Source organism: Lampris incognitus, chromosome 2 (assembly GCF_029633865.1).
Source record: "Lampris incognitus isolate fLamInc1 chromosome 2, fLamInc1.hap2, whole genome shotgun sequence".
Lineage (NCBI taxonomy): Eukaryota > Metazoa > Chordata > Actinopteri > Lampriformes > Lampridae > Lampris > Lampris incognitus.
The window spans coordinates 104,389,194-104,413,088 of record NC_079212.1 but is presented as its reverse complement, the minus strand read 5'-3'; the positions used below and the strand labels follow the sequence as shown (position 1 = coordinate 104,413,088).

The following is a 23,895-nucleotide window of genomic DNA, read 5'->3' as shown; positions in this document are numbered from 1 at the left end:
TCAGGGGTTTTAAGTGTGGGCTTAGTCTCTACATTCAAGTCAAAAAACTATCGCTTCACGCTACCGACGCTGATGCATCCGCTACCAGCGGATGATGCATCCAGAGGTGTGAGGGTTGGAGATTTCCTTAATAAAAGGTGGATAGAGGGTCCAAGGTTCCTGCGTAAGCCAGAAGAGGACTGGCCAGCCAATATGGTGGACACTGTGATTGAATCAAATGACCTGGAGGTCAAGAAGGAAGCTGTTGTGAATGCAGTAAATGTGAAAGACTCCCCTGATTGGTACTAATTGTCTTATCGCCTGCTTCTCAGACTGGCGGAGACTGAAGGTAGCAGTAGCCTGGTTCCTTAAGTTGAAAAGGAAGCTTCTGAACATGACTCACAGGAGGAGGGAGTCCGAGGCTTCTAATGTCGGCAAGCAAAGTGTCATGGTGTCAGGAAGACGAACTTTGTCGACACAGGATCTGTGTGAGGTTGGACTGCTATAATTCAGTCTGTCAGCAGCAAAGGTTTGGTGAAGAGATTGCTACCTTGTCATCTGGGAAAGGTGCTGTGAACAGACAGAGCGTTCTCTACAAGTTGGATCCATGTTTGGATGATCGGCTCCTGAGAGTTGGAGGGCAACTGACCAAGGGCTCTTTGCCAGAGGAAACCAAACATCCATTGATTCTATCCAAGGATCAACATGTAGCCATGCTTATTCTAAAGGATATTCACCAGCAGCTTGGCCATAGAGGTCGTAATCACACGCTGGCCACACTGAGGAGGAAATATTGGATTACAGGTGCCAATTCAGCTGTGAGGAGAATCATAACTGAACGCTGTTTCTGTAGAAGACATGATGGTAGAATGATGGTGCAGAAGATGGCAGACTTGCCAAAGGAAAGGATTCTTCCTGACTGTCCACCATTTACCAATGTGGGCATCGACTACTTCGGAGCGATATAGGTGAAAAGGGGACGAGGCACTGTCGAGCGCTATGGCATGATATTCACCTGTTGGTCCAGAAAAGCAGTCCACTTAGAAGTAGCCAACTTATTGGATACAGATGCATGCATTAATGCGTTACGTCGGTTCATCTGTTGAAGAGGTCAAGTCGCTCATATTCAGTCAGACAATGGGACTAATTTCATAGGAGCAGAGAGAGAACTGAGGGAGGTGCTCTCATCTCTGAATCAGGCACAGATTGAAGGAGTGTTACAGCAAAAGGGAATCAAGTGGAGCTTCAGTCCTCCAGCAGGGTCACATTATGGCAGTGTCTGGGAGCGTGTAATCCGCATGGTGAGGAGGATTCTCAGCGCAGTTCTTCAGCAGCAGAGACTGGATGATGATGGGTTCCGTACAGTCATGTGTGAAGCTGAGGCCATTTTAAATGACCGTCCTATCACCAAACTGTCTGATCCGAATGACCTCGAACCCCTTACTCCTAATCACATCCTGCTTATGAAAGGAAAATCACCTTTTCCACCAGGAATGTTTGAGCAACACGACTTGTACATCAGGAAGAGGTGGAGGCAAGTCCAATACATCTCCGATCTCTTTTTGGAAACGATGGATACGTGAATACCTGTCTTTACTGCAGGAGAGGCAGAAATAGAACCAAAGGCGGAACAATCTCAAGCCTAGAGATATTGTAATCATTATGGATCCTACCTCCCCATGTGGCTCCTGGCCACTCAGAAGAAAGGACTTGTGCGCTCAGTGCATCTGCAGACAAAGACGGGTGTCATCGAAAGGCCTGTGGCTAAACTTTGCTTACTGCATGAACCTACAGGTTAGAAGGTGATTATAGTTCATCATCTAAAGCAGTGTTTCTCAACCGGGGGTCCGCGGACCCCTAGTGGTCCGTGGTGTAATTGCATGGGGTCCGTGAAAATAAAATATCTTTAAAAAAAGATCCTATGACATTTATAGAAATAGGATTATTTTACTCAAATGTGACTGAGACCTTTATCTACCTAAACTATAAACGGTAACAGAACTTTTTTCTCTAATTACATCTGTTTCACAAGTGTAATTTATTGTATTTTAATAAGAGATCTCGCTCCCGTTTGCATTGTTAAAAGTTACTGCATAAAAATTCTGTTGTTACATATATCTGAAAGTTACTGAATACATATTCTGTTTTGTTACATATATCTGAAAGTTACTGCATAAGAATTCTGTTTTGTTAACTATATCTAAGTTACAACTGAAAGCTCTTATTTTTGCCCCAAAGAGTGAATAAATGCTATAATGCAATTTAAAATGCAGTTTCTACTGTTTCTATCAAATTGCAACCCCCCTCCCCCAAGATCAGGTGGAGGGGTCCTCAGGGTAGATCAAAAATACGCAGGGGGTCCAGGACCCCAAAAAGGTTGAGAACCACTGATCTAAAGCACCATGTCAAAGTTTTTTTAATTTGTGGGGTATGTGTATATGTGTGGTAAACTGTGCTTACTATTGTCATTTTTTTATGGTTCTCTAAATGTTTTATGTATTGAAATTGTTATATCTGTTAGCCATTACAATTAGGGGCCGTTGTGTAGAAGCCATTTGGTCTTATCTCGTAAGCACTTAATTGGTCCACCGGTGTCACTCTAATTGCTATGGGCTCACAGCAATATAGGTGGGAACATTCAATCAGGTGATAGGTGTTGCTTGACAGAGGGGAGTATACATAGTTTTTTGACTGCTTTGCTGCTGCAGGCCACGCTAGGCTGGCAAGCGATACGAGTGTAAATTTGGAATATTGGACTGTTTCAACTTAAACAAGTCTGAACATTATTTCATAGACACACATGATGCGAAGTGGCTACAAGCGTGTCAATTAGGTGCCTGTCTAGCAACCCCTCAGGGGCTTTTAAGTGTGGGTTTAGTCTCGACACATCCATTATCCAAACCACTTTTCCTGTTCTCAGGGTCACGGGGATGCTGGAGCCTATCCCAGCAGTCATTGGGCGACAGGCGTGGAGACACCCTGGACAGGCCGACAGGCCATCACAGGGCTTTGAACCAAACTTAATTAAATGTTAATCATTTAAAATTAGGAATTATTAGCTATAATAAAACTTACGGTGTATATCTTATTGAATTATAAATAAACAACTCACTCCATATCCTTATGGCATGCTTGATGTGTGCGGTGGAATAGTCAATATGTTTGATTATATTGTGAAATACTCATCTAGGTATATTTCTGATTTGTGGAATTGTTTTGATTTCAGCAGTCTGTCCTTACTGAATGGAAATTCTGTTAGAAAATTAATTATTTAATTGAAATAAAAGTTACAACAATATAGCAATACAGTATGTGTAGTAATATAGCATAATGAAAATATAAAGCATTTAAGATAATAAAAAGGTATTCTACATTATGATGTTGCATTATGTTCTGTGTATTTTATCAAGTCAGTCTTTTTGTATGCAGACTTACTTGGCTCATAAAAGTGTTTTTACTTCTCATGTATGATAATCAAGTCATCAAGTCTATATCACAAGACCTTGAGACATTTTCATGGGCATGGGTTTAACTTATTATTTTGACTTGGAGGTTTAAATAAACACTATTGAAATAAATAAAATTATTTCAATAGTGTTTAGTCTTGAACTACATACTGTATTATATATATTTTTGAAAGCTAACCTAAGAAAATCTCATTGCCTGTAGCCAGCTTTAAGTCATAAGCCATTTAAGCTTCACTGCGTAAGAGTAAATAGTAACTTTGTTTTTATCCTTTAGTTTAGTGTTGTGCTTCAGTCATATTAAATCAAATACTTCTCTGGCTCCATTTTGTTTTCTTCAGTTAACACAGACATATTGTTGAATTTAAGCCACAGATAGTATTTTGCGACCCAAGCAAAAAGTCTCTCCTTTCAGGAACACTGTCCCACAGATGCATTTTGATCTTTTAAACAACTGAATTTATCAAGTCCTAAAGTTGAATCACACACACACGTGTGTGTATATATATATATATATATATATATATATATATATTTACACACACACACACACACACACTAAAGACATCACACACACGGACACACACAGATGTTGCAGTATTTATGTAAATATCACTTCATGTTCATATTTTCATTGAGCTTAGTGTTGACCCATGAGATTATTCATTACAGTATCAGTTCAGCAGGTTCTTGTCAAAGCCATACACTCCTGTGTTTGCTTTGGGAATAGAAACTGAATTTTAAGTTGTGGCCAGAGTTTAAACTCTCTAATTCTACTATGAAGTCGGTTTTACTGCTCATTACTGCCTCAGTTTTGCTCTGTCTCCAGTAAGGAGCTGTATGGAACTATTTTTCCCCTCTCTTGATGAATGAAGGATGAATGAAATTGTTTGGCTACAATTTGTTGAGAGACATAGGTTTTTTTTGTTTGTACTAAAATACCTATATTACATAATGTTCAAGTAGTGGCATGGTGACGCAGTGGTTAGTGCAGTCGCCTCACAGCAAGAAGGTCCTGGGTTCGAGCCCTGGGGTAGTCCAACCTTGGTGGGTCATCCCGGGTCATCCTCTGTGTGGAGTTTGCATGTTCTCCCCGTGTTTCTTCTGGGTGCTCCGGTTTCCTCCCACAGTCCAAAGACATGTAGGTCAGGTGAATCAGCCATACTAAATTGTCCCTGGGTATGAATGTGTGTGTGTGTGTGTGTGTGTGTGTGTGTGTGTGTGTGTGTGTGTGTGTGTGTGTGTGTGTGTGTGTGTGTGTGTGTGTGTGTGTGTGTGTGTGTGTGTGTGTGTGTGTGTGTTTATCAGCCCTGTGCTGGCCTGGCAGCCTGTCCAGGGTGTCACCCCACCTGCCACCCAACGACTGCTGGAATAGGCTCTAGCATCCCCGTGACCCTGAGAGCTGGATAAGTGGTTCAGATGATGGATGGATTTTTTTTCTTTTACTTTAATGTATACTTGTATGAAAGCACAACATTCACTATCCAGCACTGTTTTTTTCTTTCCTGGTGAACAACCAGCTGTGTGACATAAACACGTGGCCTAGACAAAGCTGCGGTACCAGGTTACAAATAAAGCGTAAAGGCATTTTATCATATGTGCTTTCTTAGCCATTGCTGACTTATACAATGTTTGTTTTTTTTAACTATGATATAGCTAAGTAAATTTCCTGTTTCATCCCTACTTTAAGGGGACCAGACACCAAAATTATCAACAGTTGAGTTATATACAAATGATTATCACACACACACACACACACACACACACACACACACACACACACACACACACACACACACACACACAAACAAGCAAAAAGGAAAAAATGACTTGCTAACAGACAAACAGAACAGCAACAGAAACAGTTGGTGACAGAGAAACTAAGGTACAGTGGGTGTTGACGTGTCATTGTTATTCATAGTTGTGTTGAATTAAACTTTGTGGCATTGTACCTCACATTTCTGAGGTTTGATACTTATGATACACACACACACACACACACACACACACACACACACACACACACACACACACACACACACACACACACACTGATGACTTGCAAGCTGTATGTTTGCTTGTAATCACCATATTTGAATGGGCCTTTATGTTTATGTGTATGTGCTCGTTGCACACATGCTTTGGGAGTGACGCCTCGTTTAGCAGTGTTGTGGATTAAGACTGTCAGAGGGAGCTATAGATGAGAAAATGACTGATGCAGTAGAAAGTGGAGGAGGAGAGGCCAACGGGTTTGTTTTGTGCAGCTAGTGAATGGGGTTAGACCTCAACTCAAGCATTTCCCTTTGGTTGGTCTCCACCCCCACTCCCTTGCTCTCGCTCTCTCTATCTCACGACTCTATCGCTGTCTCTCTCTCTCCCTCCCTCTCACACATTTGCACAAATTTGGAGACTTCTATGTATAAAGGTATTTAGGTGTTGCTTTCAAATAGACAAGGTCTTGGGTTCGAGTCCCGAAGTACTCCAACCTTAGGGGTCATCCCGGGTTGTCCTCTGTGTGGAGTTTGCATTTTCTGTCCATGTTTGCATGGGTTTCCTCCGGGTGTTCCGGTTTCCTCCCATCGTCCAAAGACATGTAGGTCAGTTGAATTGGCCATGCTAAATTGTCCCTAGGTATGAGTTTGTGTGTGTGTGTGTGTGTGTGTGTGTGTGTGTGGGCCCTGTGATGGCCTGGCGGCCTGTCCAGGGTGTCTCCCTGCCTGCTGCCCAATGACTGCTGGAATAGGCTCCAGCATCTCTGCGACCCTGAGAGCAGGATAAGCAGTTCAGATAATGGATGGATGGATGGACATAATGTTCAAGATACAACTATCTGCATTGGTAATGCATGTGAAATACAGGATTTGTGCATGCTCACCACTACACAGGGCTGTTTCTCCAAAATGCATATGAACAAGGAAGTCGGACAAGGAGTCGCCATTGAAAATTCCCTTCAAAATATAATTTACACCATGACATGGTCAGTGTATGGATGAAAAACATTCTTATTAATCCATTTGTGTATTTGTGATCCTTACAATTATATCAAGACCTTGGATTCATATAAAGACCTTCTATTCAAATAGATAGGCTAAATAGCAGACAGACTTATTCATCTTAAAGACTTGACTTTATTGTTAGCATGGCTGCCATTGCAGATTGATGTTATTCTCTATGCTCAACTCTATAAAGGACCATGATGGGAAAACCCCATAAAGCGTCACTATGTAATCTTAATGTTTCCAGCTACTGTTCTGCCTATTTTAGCTGAGCTAATCATAGTGGTGCAGTAACTAACCGTTCCTTCTTTCAGATGAAAGTCAACTTTCTTGAAGGGATTAAAAGTCAAGGATCTGCTCTGCACTTATGAGAGTGTTTTCTTAGCATGACATTTTTTTCAAACAAGGTTTATTTTCAATTTTCAAAACACAACTACAACACCCCCCCACTGCCCACCCACCCTCCGCACAGACCCATAAAACATCCCCCACCACACCCCCCACCCTGCCTGGCATGCCACCCAAAATAACATGAATTGAATCAAACCTTAACAAAAATTAACAAAGTAAACAAGTAACAAGCATAAATTGAATGAACAAAAGAAAAGGGGAAAATTAACTAAAAAACAAACAAGTACATAAATAAGTACAAGGGAAAGGAGAATAGAAGAGAAAGGGTTGAGAATTAGGTTGCAAGCCCATCAACTGGAATGACCCCAAAGATGGCTCTCAGAGGAGAAGGTTCAAGTGGGAAATGTAAAACAGCGGCCAAGGCCTGAAAGATGGAACGCCAGAACTGAGTTAGTTTTAGCAACAAAAGACTGAGAAAGTTGAGGAATGCTCAAAAAACACCTGTTTGGAACATCCCACAGGTGAACAAGTTAACTGGAAACAGGTGAGTGTCATGATTGGGTATAAAAGGAGCATCCCCGAAAGGCTGTTGTTCACAAGCAAGGATGGGGCGAGGTTCACCACTTTGTGAACAACTGCGTGAGCAAATAGTACAACAGTTTAAGAACAATGTTTCTCAATGTACAATTGCAAGGAATTTAGGGATTTCGTCATCTACAGTACATGATATCATCACTTCGGAAAACCATTGTCAGTTAACACAGTTCATCGCTACATCTACAAGTGCAAGTTAAAACTCTACCATGCAAAGTGAAAGCCATATATCAACAACATCCAGAAACGCCGCCGGCTTCTCTGGGCCCAAGCTCATCTGAGATGGACTGACGCAAAGTGTAAAAGTGTGCTGTGGTCTGACGAGTCCACATTTCGAATTGTTTTTGGAAATCATGGATGTCGTGTCCTCCGGGCTAAAGAGGACAAGGACCATCCAGATTGTTTTCAGTGCAAAGTTCAAAAGCCAGCATCTGTGATGGTATGGGGATGTGTTAGTGCCCATGGCACGGGTAACTTGCACATCTGTGAAGGAACCTTTAATGCTGAAAGGTACATACAGGTTTTGGAGCAACATATGCTGCCATCCAAGCGACGTCTTTTTCAGGGACATCCCTGCTTATTTCAGCAAGACAATGCCAAGCCACATTCTGCATGTGTTACAACAGCGTGGCTTCATAGTAAAAGAGTGCGGGGTACTAGACTGGCCTGCCTGCAGTCCAGACCTGTCTCCCATTGAAAATGTGTGGCGCATTATGAAGCACAAAATACGACAACGGAGACCCCGGACTGTAGAGCAATTGAAGTTGTATATCAAGCAAGAATGGGAAAGAATTCCACCTAAAAAGCTTCACCAATTAGTGTCTTCAGTTCCCAAACGCTTATTGAGTGTTGTTAAAAGGAAAGGTGATGTAACACAGTGGTAAACATGCCCCTGTCCCAGCTTTTTTGGAACGTGTTGCAGGCATCAAATTCAAAATGAGTGAATATTTGGAAAAAACAATAAAGTTTATCAGTTTGAACATTAAATATCTTGTCTTTGTAGTGTATTCAATTGAATATAGGTCGAAAAGGATTTGCAAATCATTGTATTCTGTTTTTATTTATGTTTTACACAATGTCCCAACTTCATTAGAATTGGGGTTTGTAAGATTTACTGATATGCCCTTTTTCAGCAGGATTAATTTCAAGAATATGGTCCAACTGAGTCTTTGGAGGCAGAACTGGGTAAAATCACAAATCTGCAAATATCTGAAAATGTGACTTCAGGGTAGATTAAACTTCTCAGACAGCTGGTCGAAAGATGCAAAAGGGTTATCAATAAATAGGTCCTCCAAAGTGAATATTCAGTTGAGTCTCCAAAGCTCAAAGGCTCCATCAGACATAGAGGGGACAAAAGACTGGTTTTCTCTAATGGGGTACCAATAGTGAGATCTTTAAATTTGAAAGCCTGTCTAAATTGTTTCCAAGTCTTAATAGACTCACATGTGACTGACTTATCAGTAAATTTGGATATAGGGTCAGCCTAAGGGAGTGCTGAGCAGAGAAGTGAGTGCAAAGATACACGAGAGACGGATGACATTTCAAAGGCTAACCAACATGGAATTGTGGTGCCTGTGAACTTAGACTGCCAAAAGGACAGTTCCCTAACATTACAGGATCAGTAATATTGCTGAAAAATTGGTAAGGCCATTCCACCAGCTTCACGGGATTTCTGAAGGACCACTTTGCATATCAGAGGCATTTTTCCATTCCAAATATATGATGAAATAAATTTATCTAACGAAGAGAAGAATGTCTTTTTAATATAAACTGGTATAGATTAAAAGAGGTATACAAATTTGGGTAAGACATTAATTTTAATTGCATTAATACGACCTGCGAAAGATAGAGGGAGCCCAAACCAGCATTCCAGATCAAGTTTAGTACAGCCTAGCGAAGTTAGAAAGTTTCGTTTAAAAAGATCATTATAGCCCCATGTTACAAAAATGCCAAGATAAGAAAAATTGTCAGGTGAAATCTTGAATGGAAAGGAGCTAAGCGGATATTTATCTGCTGCGGAGTTAATTGGGATTCATTCACTTTTATGTAAATTGAGTTTATACCTAAAAAAAAAAAACCCAAATCCTTCAATAATGTCAAGATCTTAGGGGCGCAGATTAACCAAAAAAACCAACAGGCCATCAGCAAAAAGTGATGCCTTATGTTTCTGGTCTCTGTGAATACCACTGATGTGGTCACTACGCAGGGCTATGGCCAGTTCTATTGCTATCACAAAGAGCAGGGGACTTAAAGGGCACCCTTGTCTGTTCCTTTGCGTAACCAGAAAGAGGAAGAGTTCATATAATTTGTACATGTTGAGGCCTTAGAGGATGAGTACAATAATCTGACCCAGGATATAAAATTATCACCGAAACCAAATTTTCGCAAAGAAATAAAAAAAGGTAGCCCCACTTCACCCAGTCAGAAGCCTTTTCTGAATCAAATAATACCACCACCTCTGGGGTCTGAGGAGGCTTAGAATAAAGAATGTTAAGAAAACAACGAAGCTTAATAAAAGATTGCCTGTTTTTGACAATTCCAGTCTGGTCTGGGGAAATTATAACTGCAAGCACTGTCTCTAAATGGTGAGCTAAGGCTTTAGCCAGTAAGTGGGATAGAAAATCCTTACAGAATTGTGCATCATCCTAATTGGGAGCGTATATGTTGGCTAGAATAACCAGGCTATTATACAGCTGAACAATGGCAATTATGTAATGACTCCTTGAATCTGCATGAACCTTTGAGACCTAAAACAGGATATTTTTGGCAATCAGTATAGCGGCCCCCCTGGATTTGAATTGAAATTTCGAGTGGAACAACCGGCCTACCCAACCAAAGTGAAGCTGAACTTGGTCTGAGTCGCAAAGGTGTGTTTCCTGGAGAAATGTAATCTGAGTGTTGAAGTGTTTAAGATTAGTCGGACCCGTTTTCTTTTTTACAGGCAGGTTGGGGCCATTCATGTTCCAGCTGGTGCAGTTGACTGACCTACTCATACCACTCCCTGAGCCAGATGTTAGTGATGTTGTATGTCATTGCAGGAGATAATGGATATGAACATCTAATAACAAAGTTGGAGAGAGAGATACAGTCGGTATGGCAAATGAAAAGAAAATGTTTACCATCAGTAGACCAGTAGAGGAAAGATAGACCGCCAAGATGAGTAAAAAGTAAAAAAGGGAAAAAGGAGGGGAACAATGAAAAGAACAAAACAAAAAAAGTGGGTGCAAAAACACCTCAATACCCACATCCTGCCACCCACCTCCCCAGATCCCTCTTTCCCTACCCCTACCTCCACCCCACATCAAACCCCAACGGGGGCAGGCATGCTGTTGTGTAACCTTAACAAACAAGCAAACAATTAGAGTCCTGCCAATGGAAATGTGAAAAATAACAATATGTTGGCACTTGGGAACATTAGTGAACCATTTCGGTGTGAGAACAACAAGAAAATGGCAGTTACAGTATATTCAGGCCATGATAGCTTGTCTAGTATCAGCCAGGTTTTGTCAAGTGCAATTTATACAGATGATGTCACCTCCATGTAATTAGTGTGAATGCCCAGCATTCACACTATTGCTTTGCAGTTCTTTATTTATTTATTTTTCTTCCGCCCATTATTTGACACTTTGTAGCTCCTTCATACTTTTAGCTACTTGAAACCATTCAACTATCAAAATGTTCAACTCATTAAGGACATTAGTGCTCCCCTTTCAGATTTTTCATACCTTTTGAACTTTTTGAAATATTCAACTTTTTTCAGCTATTTTTTGAATGGGAGTCAATGGGGGACTTTTGCAACATTTCCAGCTCTTTTACTCCTTCATACTTTTAGCCACTGAAACCATTCAGGTATCAAAATGTTCATCTCTTTAAGCTCATTAAGGCTCACATTTCGGTTTTTTGAAATCTTTTATACTTTTAGACATATTAAGCTTTTTCTACTTTTTCAAAACAATGGAAGTCTATGGGGAAAGGTTGAAACCCTCATCACCTTTGAACTATATCTCCTTAATGTTTTGAGCTAGAAACCCCATTTAAAGCTTAAACAGTTCAGAATATTCAGCTCTTTCAGAATCCTATTCAGATTTTAAAAATATTTTATAGTTTTTGAACAATTCAGCTCTAAAATTTAGCAATTCTGCCATACACTTTGCCTGTTAGAATGTTCAGTCCTATTGTGACATCACATGTCAATTTGAAACTCAATTGCCAGCCTAATTACTGTCAACTCTCAACACCTGGTAGATTTGATCAGCTTCTGCCACTTCTTAACTGCTCTTCCTCCCTCTTCCCTACCTACCTTCCTTCCTTCCTACAACCTTCATACCTTGCTTCCTACCGTCTTTCCTACAACCTTACTACCTTCCTTCCTACAACCTTCTTACCTTCCTTCATACCTTCCTTCCTACCTTCCTTCCCACAACCTTCCTGCCTTCCTACCTTCTTACACTCTTCCTACCTTCCTTCCTTCCTACCTACCTTCCTTCCTTCCTACAACCTTCCTACCTTGCTTCCTACCATCCTTCCTACAACCTTCTTACCTTCCTACCTTGCTTCCTACCTTCCTTCCTACAACCTTCCTACCTTCCTTCCTACAACCTTACCTTCCTTTCTACAACCTTCCTACCTTCCTTCCTACAACCTCCCTGCTATCCTACCTTCCTACAACCTTCTTACCTTCCTACCTTGCTTCCTACATTCCTTCCTACAACCTTCCTACCTTCCTTCCTACAACCTTACCTTCCTTTCTACAACCTTCCTACCTTCCTTCCTACAACCTCCCTGCTATCCTACCTTCCTACAACCTTCTTACCCTCCTTCCTTCCCTTCCTCTTCATCGCTACTCTTCATCTTCATCACTACCCTTCCTCTTCATCACTACCCTTCCCTTCACATTTCAGTTTCCAGGTATTTCAGGTAGGCTAGTGACTTTCTGACTTTTCCTATTTATCCATTTTCAGCAATGCTTTCACGATTTCTTTCAGCAGCTCAGCATTCACACGCTTTTTCTGTGGAAAAGCATTTTTTTAGTGGCTATTCTCTTACCAAATATCTAGTATGGGCCGAAGTTTCAGTGAACAGCTGACTACAGGCTGAGGTAGCTAAAAACAACTAACTTAGCATAGCAGGACCGGCTAATGACAAACCGGCAGGCCGAATACAATACTAGCAACACAACATCCTGTCCTTAGACCCTCACATCGGATAAGGAACAACTACCTAAAAAAAACCAACCTTTAACAGGGAGAAAAAATAGGAAGAAACCTCAAGAAGAGCAACAGAGGAGGGATCTCTCTCCCAAAACGGACAACATGCAATGGATGTTGTGTTTACACAATTTACAGAATACAACATACATCAATTGAGAGAGGATAGAGCACAGGGGTGGGGGGGGGGTGATAGAAATAAGTGATGAAATAGGGCAGGAGACAGAACAGGGATAGATAGACAGGCAGGCCCCACTGTGAGAATAGGTAAAACATACTCATCCATATTGGTTCTTAGGACCAGCGCACCTCAGTGCTGCTTTCTCGGTCCCCTATTGTAGAGTCTGTTTAAACATGACTGTTGCCAAATATTACAACAGCAGCATCACTAAATTTGCAGATGACACCACAACAATTGGACTAATAAGCAGCAGTGATAAGAGAGCCTATAGGAGGGAAGTGGAAGATTTAACAATATGGCGCCATGATAACCTCTAAATGTCAATAAGACAAAAGAAATAATTTTTGACTTTAGATCGATCAGAGAAAATTACCTTCCTATTTGCATCAATGGGTCATCTGTTGAAATTGTGGAGTTTTCGATTTCTTGGTTTACATATCACAACCTCACATGGTCTCTCAACAGCAATTGCATCCTCAAGAAGGCCCAGCAGAGACAGTATTTTCTGAGGCGTCTCAAGAGTTTTGGTATGAGTACCAAAGCTCTTATGAACTTTTATCGCCATACCATTGAGAGTGTCTTGACAGGCTGTATCACAGTGTGGTTTGGCAACCTGACTGCTCAGGACTGCAGACTGCTTCAAAGGACTGTAAAGACAGCAACAAATGTCATTGGCATGGAACTACCGCAACTTTATAGTATTTGCACTACTCCCTGCAAAAGTAAAGCCCAAAACATCATTAAGGAAACCAGCCACCCCGCTGTTGTTCTGTTCTCGCTCCTTCCATCTAAAAAAAATTTACCGGCGCATCAAATCACACACCACCTGTCTCAGTAATAGTTTCTTTCCACAGGCAGTCAGGTTGAACAGCTGTTGCACTGATATACACCTTACATTTTCGCATTATCGTGTACTGTATATTGTGTATATAATGTATGAACATGTACATAGACTATGTAGGTCTTTAGTGGGGGTGGGGATGGTGTTTCCTTTGTCCTTGTGTCCCTTGTGTTAGGGTAGAGAGCCAGAGCACAAGAATTTCGCTATATTCTAAATACATATAACAATAAAATTGAACTTGAAATAGTATCTTGTATTTTTAATTACATGTAATGTTCTTTGGTGCGTTGATTGCAGTAGGAACTGAGTTGAATTAAGGGATGTAATGGAGAAAGGAAAAGGAAAAAAATAGTTGCAGATAAACAGACAAGTATATAATGTGTTTTGTTTTGTTTTTTACTTCAATTTCAAAGGCACATTTGATCCAAACATACCAGAAGAAGGACCTTCAGCTCTACCTCCTGGCTGGCTGGATGATGTGCATGGCTACCAGGGCCACAAAGGAGGAGGTGAGCTGGGCTCGGCTCTTCTCTTCTCTTCTCTTCTCTTCTCTTCTCTTCTCTTCTCTTCTCTTCTCTTCTCTTCTCTTCTCTTCTCTTCTCTTCTCTTCTCTTCTCTTCTCTTCTCTTCTCTTCTTTCCTCTCCTCTTCATCTTACCCCTTCTTCTCTCCTATTCTTCTATCTACTCTTCTTTTCAACCACCCCAAACCCCGATCCTTTTCCCTTCTCTCTTACTTTCTCCTCCTTTCTCCTTTGTTTGTCCTTAGAGGGAGAGAACCCACTGTACCCACCACCACCCGCATACAACCCCCAACCTGAGCAAGATAGGAATACCTCAGTGTCTACTGTCAGGTAACACCAGTGGTGAACCGTGACTCTTAAACCTTGGCCCTCTGAACCCCCTTCCCTTGACAGGAAAAAAGCAAACTACCACTTAGTCTTCTCCTATAGTACTGCAAAAGTTACTTACTATGACAGTTCCAGCTCTGAAAAAAAAAGATGCTAGTTCAACCTCAGACAGCATGGTGGCACAGTGGTTAGCATGGTCGCCTCACAGCAAGAAGGTCCTGGACCTCCGGGGTAGTCCAACCTTGGGGGTCGTCCTCTGTGTGGAGTTCACATGTTCTCCCCATGTCTGCGTGGGTTTCTTCCAGGTGCTCTGGTTTCCTTCCACGGTCCAAAGACATGTAGGTCATGTGAATCAGCCATATTAAATTGTCCCTAGGTGTGAATGTGTGTGTGTCGGCCCTGTGATGGCCCAGCAGCCTGTCCAGGATGTCTCCCTGCCTACTGCCCAATGACTGCTGGGATAGGCTCCAGCATCCCTGCGATCCTGAGAGCAGGATACGTGGTTTGGATAATGGATGGATGGATGGATAGTCCAGCCTTAGCAATGCTACAAGCAAACAACATGGGGAGTGAGAGTTATCACCAAAACATAAAACAGCTAATTTCTATAGCAAGACACAAATCCTACTTAAAAATAATCACATCATCACACAAGCTGTGTGTGCACTTCAGCGGAATGTGGTGACAACAGGCCGGGGTGCAAAACACATGACAGCCACCCCCTCCTACCACGCAAAACCAACAACATTTCATGTACATCATGACAGCGCAACCATTAGCAACAGACACTTCAGAACCATGGACAGTGAACAGCGATCATGGCATTTTGGGAACCCACCACCACAAACAAACAAGATTTTTAATAAAAAATATTATTAGACTGGCACAGCGCCCTGTCAAATACATATGTTATACGTGCACAATGACTGGTGAGTTGGTAAATTTACAGATTGACCGGTAATTCTGCATAATGACCGTTTTCCCAAATAAACCTTAACGTATACAAAACACTGGCGGTAGCAGCCAGAATAAAATCAGTTGGCATGGTGGCCTATTAGATTTTAAATAATTACCCCTAGTGTAGGTCTGCCTTTACTTATTAACTCCAACTTTTCAGTTAATGTTAATCTTGAAAATGGCATAGATAATAAATTCGTAACAATGTCAACCTCACTAGCCGTAACATAACTCAAGGCTTCCATCCTGAACCAGCAGGTTAGCCTAGTCTTTTTTTTTTTTTTTTTGTAAAATTTATTTTTGATTTCTCCCAATTTAGTGGCCCTGTTTTAGTTCAAACACCCACCCTTGTACTGCATGTGTTCACCAACTGCATCTCTCCGGCCAGCAGTCTCGAGGAGACGCCTCGCCACTTTCGTGACAAGGCGAATCCAGGCCGAACCACTGCTTTTTCCGACACACACAGAGACACATTCATGTGACGAACACAAGCTGACTCCACCCCCTCCCGAAGACAGCGTTGCCAATTATTGCTGCCTCATTGAGTCCGGCCATAGTCGGATCTGACGAGACCGAGGCTCGAACCTGGGTCCCCAGTGGGCAACTGCATCGACGCAAAGCCAATACTTAGACCACTACACCACCACGGACCCCCCCCCCCCCCCCACTAGCTTGTGTCCCCCCCATAGTGGACAGAACTTGTCATAAAGTTAGCGTTAACAAAGTCCACCCATTTAGAGGGAAGACATGATACCAATCATGAGACTACTGAAATTGCTCTCTCATTGAATTACTATTGGTTGGACCTGTGTAAAATTATAGCTGAACCACCAATCACAGAGCTGAAGCATAGCTTTTTTCGTCCTAGCAACTGCAGAGGCAGCAAAATTCTGACAGAGAGACAAAGGGGCTTCTTTCATTTTCACATTCCAACGCAAAATGAATAGACAGGTTTGAAGGGTTTATTTCCTCACAAACATGTTGTTTAGATATTGATTTTCAAAGTGTGAATAGATAAAATGAAATTAGAACTGATGATGTTTTAAATAGAGGGCCCTGATGGTTCCCCTCTGGGCAACACACACACACACACACACACACACACACACATACACACACCTGCCACCCAATGACTGCTGGGATAGGCTCCAGCATCCCTGCGACCCTGAGAGCAGGATAAGCGGTTTGGATAATGGAATAGAATGGAAAGTCTCTGTTTTTTTACTCGCCTGGTGGTCCAAAGCAACTTCTACAATGTAACTTTGTCAGACAAATAAGCTGCATTTCCACTAAGGCGACTAGATGGCAGTGTTTAGTCTAGTAACGAAATTAAAATACTGTAACGCCATATAAATGTGACTTTACTGAAGTGACTTGTATATGTATTTTTCTCTTTGCAACAATGTTTTTTTTTTTTTTTGCTGAGTGCGACTTATACTCCAGTACCACTTGTAGTCCAGGAAATACAGTATCCTTCACAAAACCACTAGGTAGACATAGAATATATATATACATCCATCCATCCATCCATCCATCCGTTATCCGAACTGCTTATCCTGCTCTCAGGGTCGCGGGGATGCTGGAGCCTATCCCAGCAGTCATTGGGCGGCAGGCGGGGGCAACACCCTGAACAGGCCACCAGGCCATCACAAAGGGCCAACACATACACATACACACACACACACACACACACACATGCACACACAGGCACGCACATGCACACACTCATACCTAGAGACAATTTTAGTATGGCCGATTCACCTGACCTTCATGTCTTTGGACTGTGGGAGGAAACCGGAGCACCTGGAGGAAACTCATGCAGACACGGGGAGAAGATGCAAACTCCACACAGAGGACAAACCGAGATGACCCCCAAAGTTGAACTACCCCGGGGCTCAAACCCAGGACCTTCCTTCCTGCTGTGATGCGACTGTGTTAATCACTACGCCACATGCCGCCCATATAGAAATATAAAAAAATAAAAAAGAAGGTTCTTGGTTCGAGCCCCGGGGTAGTCCAACCTTGGGGGTCATCCCAAGTCATCTTCTGTGTGGAGTTTGCATGTTCTCCCCATGTCTGCGTGGGTTTCCTTCAAATTAACTGCAAATCCTTGAGGTTCACATACTTTTGCCACTCACATATGTAATGTTGGATCATTTTCCTCAATAAATAAATGACGAAGTATAATATATATCTATATATATTTTTATAAATTTATTTCTAGTTTTCCCCCTTATCCCACCCGATTAACCCAATGGCATATGGCCGGAACTCTTGTCGAATAACTCCCCTGGCTCACGTTTCCGCAGCAAGGAGACAGTCGTTACACCAGCTTCCTGCAAACTCGTGTCGGCTGCTCTCGCTATTTTGCACGCTGAAGCCTCGCATGGATTGCATTACCTTCAGGCCGCGAAGGAGGCGTACGGAGAATGCTTTCAGTTGCTTGGCTACAGGCGCCCGGGTGGGCCAGAGGGGTCACTAGAGAACGACGAGTCCCCGAACACTACACCGATCTACACCCACTATCCCTCGGGTAAGGGTGGCCTAATGAATGCCTTACCCCGTGGATGCTCTGGCCGTGACCGGTTATACCTCCCAGCCACATGACGAGCGGGTTGTAAGAACGGTGGTTTATTCTGCTCGGCCACCAGAGCGGCCAAGTATAATATTTTTGTGTCATTTGTTTATTTGGGTTCTCTTTATCTACTTTTTAGGACTTGTGTGAAAATCTGATGATGTTTAGGTCATATTTATGCTGAAATATAGAAAATTCTAAAGGGTCCACAAACTTTCAAGCACCACTGTATGTGTATATACGTATATTAGGGTTGCCAGCTCCTTGAAATGGAAATAAGGAACAGGGGACAGGGACGGGGGTTGGATGGACAGGGTGGTGCAGGCATAACAAATATAATGTGCCTTACACACTACACACACACACACATATACACTCACCGGCCACTTTATTAGGCACACCTGTCCAACTGCTCGTTAACGCAAATTTCTAATCAGCCAATCACATGGCAGCAACTCAATGCATTTAGGCATGTAGACATGGTCAAGACGATCTGCTGCAGTTCAAACCGAGCATCAGAATGGGTAAGAAAGGTGACTTAAGTGACTTTGAACGTGGCATGGTTGTTGGTGCCAGACAGGCTGGTCTGAGTATTTCAGAAACTGCTGATCTACTGGGATTTTCATGCACAACCATCTCTAGGGTTTACAGAGAATGGTCCGAAAAAGAGAAAATATCCAGTGAGCGGCAGTTCTGTGGGCGAAAATGCCTTGTTGATGCCAGAGGTCAGAGGAGAATGGCCAGACTGGTTCGAGCTGATAGAAAGGCAACAGTAACTCAAATAACCACTCATTACAACCGAGGTATGCAGAAGAGCATCTCTGAACGCACAACATGTCGAACCTTGAGGCAGATGGGCTACAGCAGCAGAAGACCACACCGGGTGCCACTCCTGTCAGCTAAGAACAGGAAACTGAGGCTACAATTTGCACAGGCTCACCAAAATTGGACAATAGAAGATTGGAAAAATGTTGCCTGGTCTGATGAGTCTCGATTTCTGCTGCGACATTCGGATGGTAGGGTCAGAATTTGGCGTCAACAACATGAAAGCATGGATCCATCCTACCTTGTATCAACGGTTCAGGCTGGTGGTGGTGGTGTAATGGTGTGGGGGATATTTTCTTGGCACACTTTGGGCCCCTTAGTACCAATTGAGCATCGTGTCAATGCCACAGCCTACCTGAGTATTGTTGTTGACCATGTCCATCCCTTTATGACCACAGTGTTCCCATCTTCTGATGGCTACTTCCAGCAGGATAACGCGCCATGTCATAAAGCTCGAATCATCTCAGACTGGTTTCTTGAACATGACAATGAGTTCACTGTACTCAAATGGCCTCCATAGTCACCAGATCTCAATCCAATAGAGCACCTTTGGGATGTGGTGGACCGGGAGATTCGCATCATGGATGTGCAGCCGACAAATCTGCAGCAACTGCGTGATGCTATCATGTCATTATGGACCAAACTCTCTGAGGAATGTTTCCAGTACCTTGTTGAATCTATGCCACGAAGGATTAAGGCAGTTCTGAAGGCAAAAGGGGGTCCAACCCGGTACTAGCAAGGTGTACCTAATAAAGTGGCCAGTGAGTGTATATATATATATCTCAATACTGACACAGGAAAAAAGTTTAATACATTGCAATACAGGCCTGTTTCGTGCGACACACACTCATCAGCTACTAATGTGGTTCGACAAAGAATCATACAGTTTACGTTGCCCAGCGTCACGCCCCTAATTTCGGTTGGACAGCAACCAATCAAATGAGGAAACATTTAAACTATAACAACCAAAGGAGTAGGTATTTATGATGCACAGCAACCAATGGAGGGGTAGAAAACATTACAACCAGTGGGTTAAGGGACTGGGACTTGTTTTGAAAAGCATTTAGGGGTCAGGGCACTGTTGACATAGTGTACATTTGAAATATTACAAGGTAATTTATGTGAATCATATAGTGGGGTGGTGTTGGGGCACAGTTGGAAGGACAGGCAGTTAAAATATTGTTATTCCAACTTTGCCCCAACAGTTGTGTGTCATAAAGAATTTACTTATATATATGTGTGTGTGTGTGTGTGTGTGTATATATCTATACACATATAGTTAAAAGAAACGGTAGGGAAAGTGCTCAACAAATAAGGAGCAAAATAATCCAGTGAATCAAGTAAATTCTTTATGAGACTGTACAAGCCTGTGTCATGTCATAAGCAATCACAGCTGATGGTTGCTTATTGCATGAGACAGGCTTGTATAGTCTCATAAAGAATTTACTTGTCTCATTGGATTATATATATATAAATATTATCCTGCCTTATGTGGTGGCCTGGTGGTATAAATGGCCAACCCATAAAACCTGAAAACAGTTAAGTTAAATTCCAATGGCAATCTATATTTCCTGCCAAAGTGCCCTTGAGCATTAGTTCAAATATCTACCCATTCTGGAGCATGCAGAGTATCCACAGCACCTAGTGCTTTACCTACCTTCAGCTGACAATCTGAATAAGGCTTTTAGCTAAAAGGCAATAAATGTAATTCTACGAATGTGCTGAGGAATACAGTCATACCAAGTTGTGGGTTCTCCCCTTTAGGGTGCCTATGGTGTCCGAGGATGTAGCCAGAGATGCTCTGCTCAAGTTCGTGGAGTCTAAGTGGAGGTACAGCTCCAAACCTGCCAGAAACCTCACCTTCAAAGACCTCGAACCTATCATGGTCTATAGGGTAGGCACCTTTAAGGTGGATGGATGGATGGTGTTTTATTATTTTAGTGTTGCATCGTCAAGCACTTCATTTGTATTGCGCCTTTTAAAACCATGGTTTGAAAAGGCGCTATACAAATGAAGCTTTATGTAATTACAAAGTTTTCAAGTCCCCCTTTCTTTCCTTTTTGACACCAAGCCACTTTCCCTTGCAGTATCGCCTGGAGACCTACACTGAGACCCGAACTAGTACTTGGGAGTTTGAGCCTTACAATGGTAAATATGTGCACTTAGTGAAAAAAAATACAAGTTGTAATTGTTCTTTTCGTGGCATAGAATGACCAGTGCATTTAAGATGAAAACAACAATCCCTTTATTAATATTAATATGGATGTGTTTTTGTCTTTGTGTTGCACTGCTGTGGGCTGGGGGAAACGATATTTCATTTCATTTCATGTACGCAAGTACATGAGGTGAAATGACAAATAAAGTGTTCCTGGTTCCTGATTCCTGATTCTCCTTTGCTCATCTCCTTGTGATTTACTCTGGATGAGTGTTTGCTGAATGTCAAAAATGAAAATGTGAACATTGGGAAAAAGGACTGGATTTCCTCAGCAAATCACAGTACCTAGACTTTTTACTGCGTATCATCAGGGCAACCGGCTGATGGTCCCCAGTATGGAATGAGCCCACCGCCATGGGACGTCCCAGTATCAATGCCCCAGAGATACACCGACATGGTCCAGAAGGTTCGAGTGCCTCACTCTTCCTTTGTAAAGGTACAGTATGTACACTTAACTCTGTGTACTGTCATGCCACAAGTAACAGGTGAAAATTAATTTGAAGAATTTAAAAAGCAGTCATTGCCCTCACACTGCACCTAAGGATGATATTTAATTTGGGTTGTATGAAATATCCTTGTTCTCCAAATTCATCTCCAGCCGCATCAATATGCACCGTATTTGATTTTGTATCACTTGTATTTAAAAGAAAAATAAACAGTGATCTCCATCAGGCTTTTTTTAATTGATTCTACTGATTGCCCAAGGAGGGGGCTGAATTATACCACAAGTTCACTGGTTCATTGCTTATTTTCTCACAGGTCACATGACTTATTCCGTTCAGATGATGTATGGATATGTGGGTGTTTGTGTGTCTTTGTGTTTCAGACATGTCACAAGTGCCACGGCTGTGGCAGAACCCGCTGTACCCACTGTAGCGGCAGAGGCCAGGTGAGATGGATAATGTTGACGGGTATGAAGGCATTTGCTTTTAGATAGATAGGGGAGACTAGAAAGATATAGAGGGTTTTTTCGGCTCTGTTTTGTTTTTGACAATTAATGACCACTGTTCCAACTTACAATGTTGATATTGTTTAATGAGCATTGCAATGGGTTTTTTTTCTTTCAATTTCCCCCCTCTTCTCCCCAATAATATCTGGCCAATTACCCCGCTCTTTTTGAGCCATCCCGGTCGCTGCTCCACCCCCTCTCTGCCGATCCGGGGGGGGCGCCCTGACCGACCAGAGGAGGCGGTAGTGCAGCGACCAGGACAAATATCCACATCCGACTTCCCACCCGCAGACACGGCCAATTGTGTCTGTAGAGACGCCAAAACAAGCCGGAGGTAACATGGGGATTCGATCCGCCGACCCCTGTGTTGGTAGGCAATGGAATAGACTGCTACGCTACCCGGGTGCCCCTATTGCAATGGTTTTAATGTTAGCTCGCTCCAGGACCCTGGGGTCAGTGCGTCTTTCCTCTTGGCTGACTCATGAAAGGCTCCAGGGGCACCTTTTGATGGGACAATTCAAGGGCTGTTGTTTGCCTGATGTATGAGGTTCAGGTCTCTGCTCTGTATAAGAGAGGTGCGAGGACTACATCTCTGTAGTTCTGAAACTTGTTATCAGGTCTTCGTGTCCTGCTCATTAAACACCTTTCTTCTCTGTCTATCATAAGTCCCACTGGCACAGTGTATTTTGCAGTGTCCTGAAGGACTCTTTAAGAGAGACATATTTCAAGTATAGAGAAGTGATCCACGGTAGGAGGTTGAAAATCTTTGCGTCAGTTGTTTGTTGTAGAACTTGTTTCTATGCTAAGTTTACGTCCCGGGACTTCGTATGCTTTGGTCAAAGCATCCCACAGTGTGCATTACGGATACTTAGGGGTCTGTCAGTCTGCCATGATGGCATTGCATTGTTGTCTTCATATTGAGGCGCTGATTTAAATTGGCGAGACCTTTCCTTAAGACTATTTAGGTTAAAGAGACACCTGGATGACTGTCCTATAAAGACTTTGGACTGCTGGTGGCAGCCATTCTGTGAAGTGAAGAATGGCTGCTTATGAAAGAAGCAAAAAGCACTGGAGCCATGATGCATCTTTGTTCAGTCTCAGTTTTAAGAGCCTGAAATCTGCTGTTCAAGAGCAGATTACTGTTAGTGACGTACTGTCTGTCAGGAAGGGCTTGCAGGATCTTAATCTATTTCTCCTGGCAACTGACTTTTGAAAGCTCTTTCCTATTTCTCTGTATGTCTATTTATGTATGTAATTGTTGCTTTTCTCATTCAGTCAATTACTATTGGCCAGAGAGGCTGGCAGAACCTTTTGTGCTTACTAGAAATATCTGCCAATAAACCCATATTCATTCTAGTTTTCATTTCCCAAAGGGGGGGAAAAAATCAACTCACTCTTCTTCGCTGTCTCGAACAAACCCTGTATATTCTTCTATCACTGCCCCAGATATCTGACATTGATAAACCTTTTTTTGGTAACACTTTAGTATGGGGAATGTAGTCACCATTAATTAGGTGCTTATTAGCATGCAAATTAGCAACATATTGGCTCTTAATTGGTCATTATTATGTGCTCATTAATGCCTTATTCTGCATGGCCTTATTATACAACCAGTAAGCCATTAACTATGAGTTTTCCCCCTATAACCTCAGAATTATTGCTTATTAGTAGTACCATCTCAATATGCTTTGCTTAGTATGGACTTTATAAGGTGGTAGTACCACAAGAAGAGTTATTCTCCCTTACTAACACTTAATGAATATGGTCTGTTCTTACATAACAAAACACAAAACTACAAGTGTTAATAGTGTTAAATTACTGTAAATTAAGTTTTTGTTACTTAGAATATGTTCCCCATACTAAAGTGACATCTTGATCATTACTAATTCACTAGTAATTAAGTTTTTTTATG

General features: G+C 42.2%; 1 protein-coding gene across 1 annotated transcript in view; it reads left to right on the top strand.

The window, feature by feature from the left end:
• Window positions 1-1,277: 1,277 nt before the first annotated feature.
• ssuh2.1 (ssu-2 homolog, tandem duplicate 1) overlaps window positions 1,278-23,895 on the top strand; it is a 31,778-nt gene continuing 9,160 nt past the window's right edge. Inside the window, exons 1-8 of the mRNA XM_056301011.1 lie at window positions 1,278-1,517; window positions 1,680-1,773; window positions 14,027-14,122; window positions 14,381-14,465; window positions 20,584-20,713; window positions 20,907-20,967; window positions 21,346-21,470; window positions 21,861-21,923. Of these exons, the coding sequence (XP_056156986.1) occupies window positions 1,278-1,517; window positions 1,680-1,773; window positions 14,027-14,122; window positions 14,381-14,465; window positions 20,584-20,713; window positions 20,907-20,967; window positions 21,346-21,470; window positions 21,861-21,923 (894 nt within the window). The remainder of the gene's footprint in view (window positions 1,518-1,679; window positions 1,774-14,026; window positions 14,123-14,380; window positions 14,466-20,583; window positions 20,714-20,906; window positions 20,968-21,345; window positions 21,471-21,860; window positions 21,924-23,895) is intronic.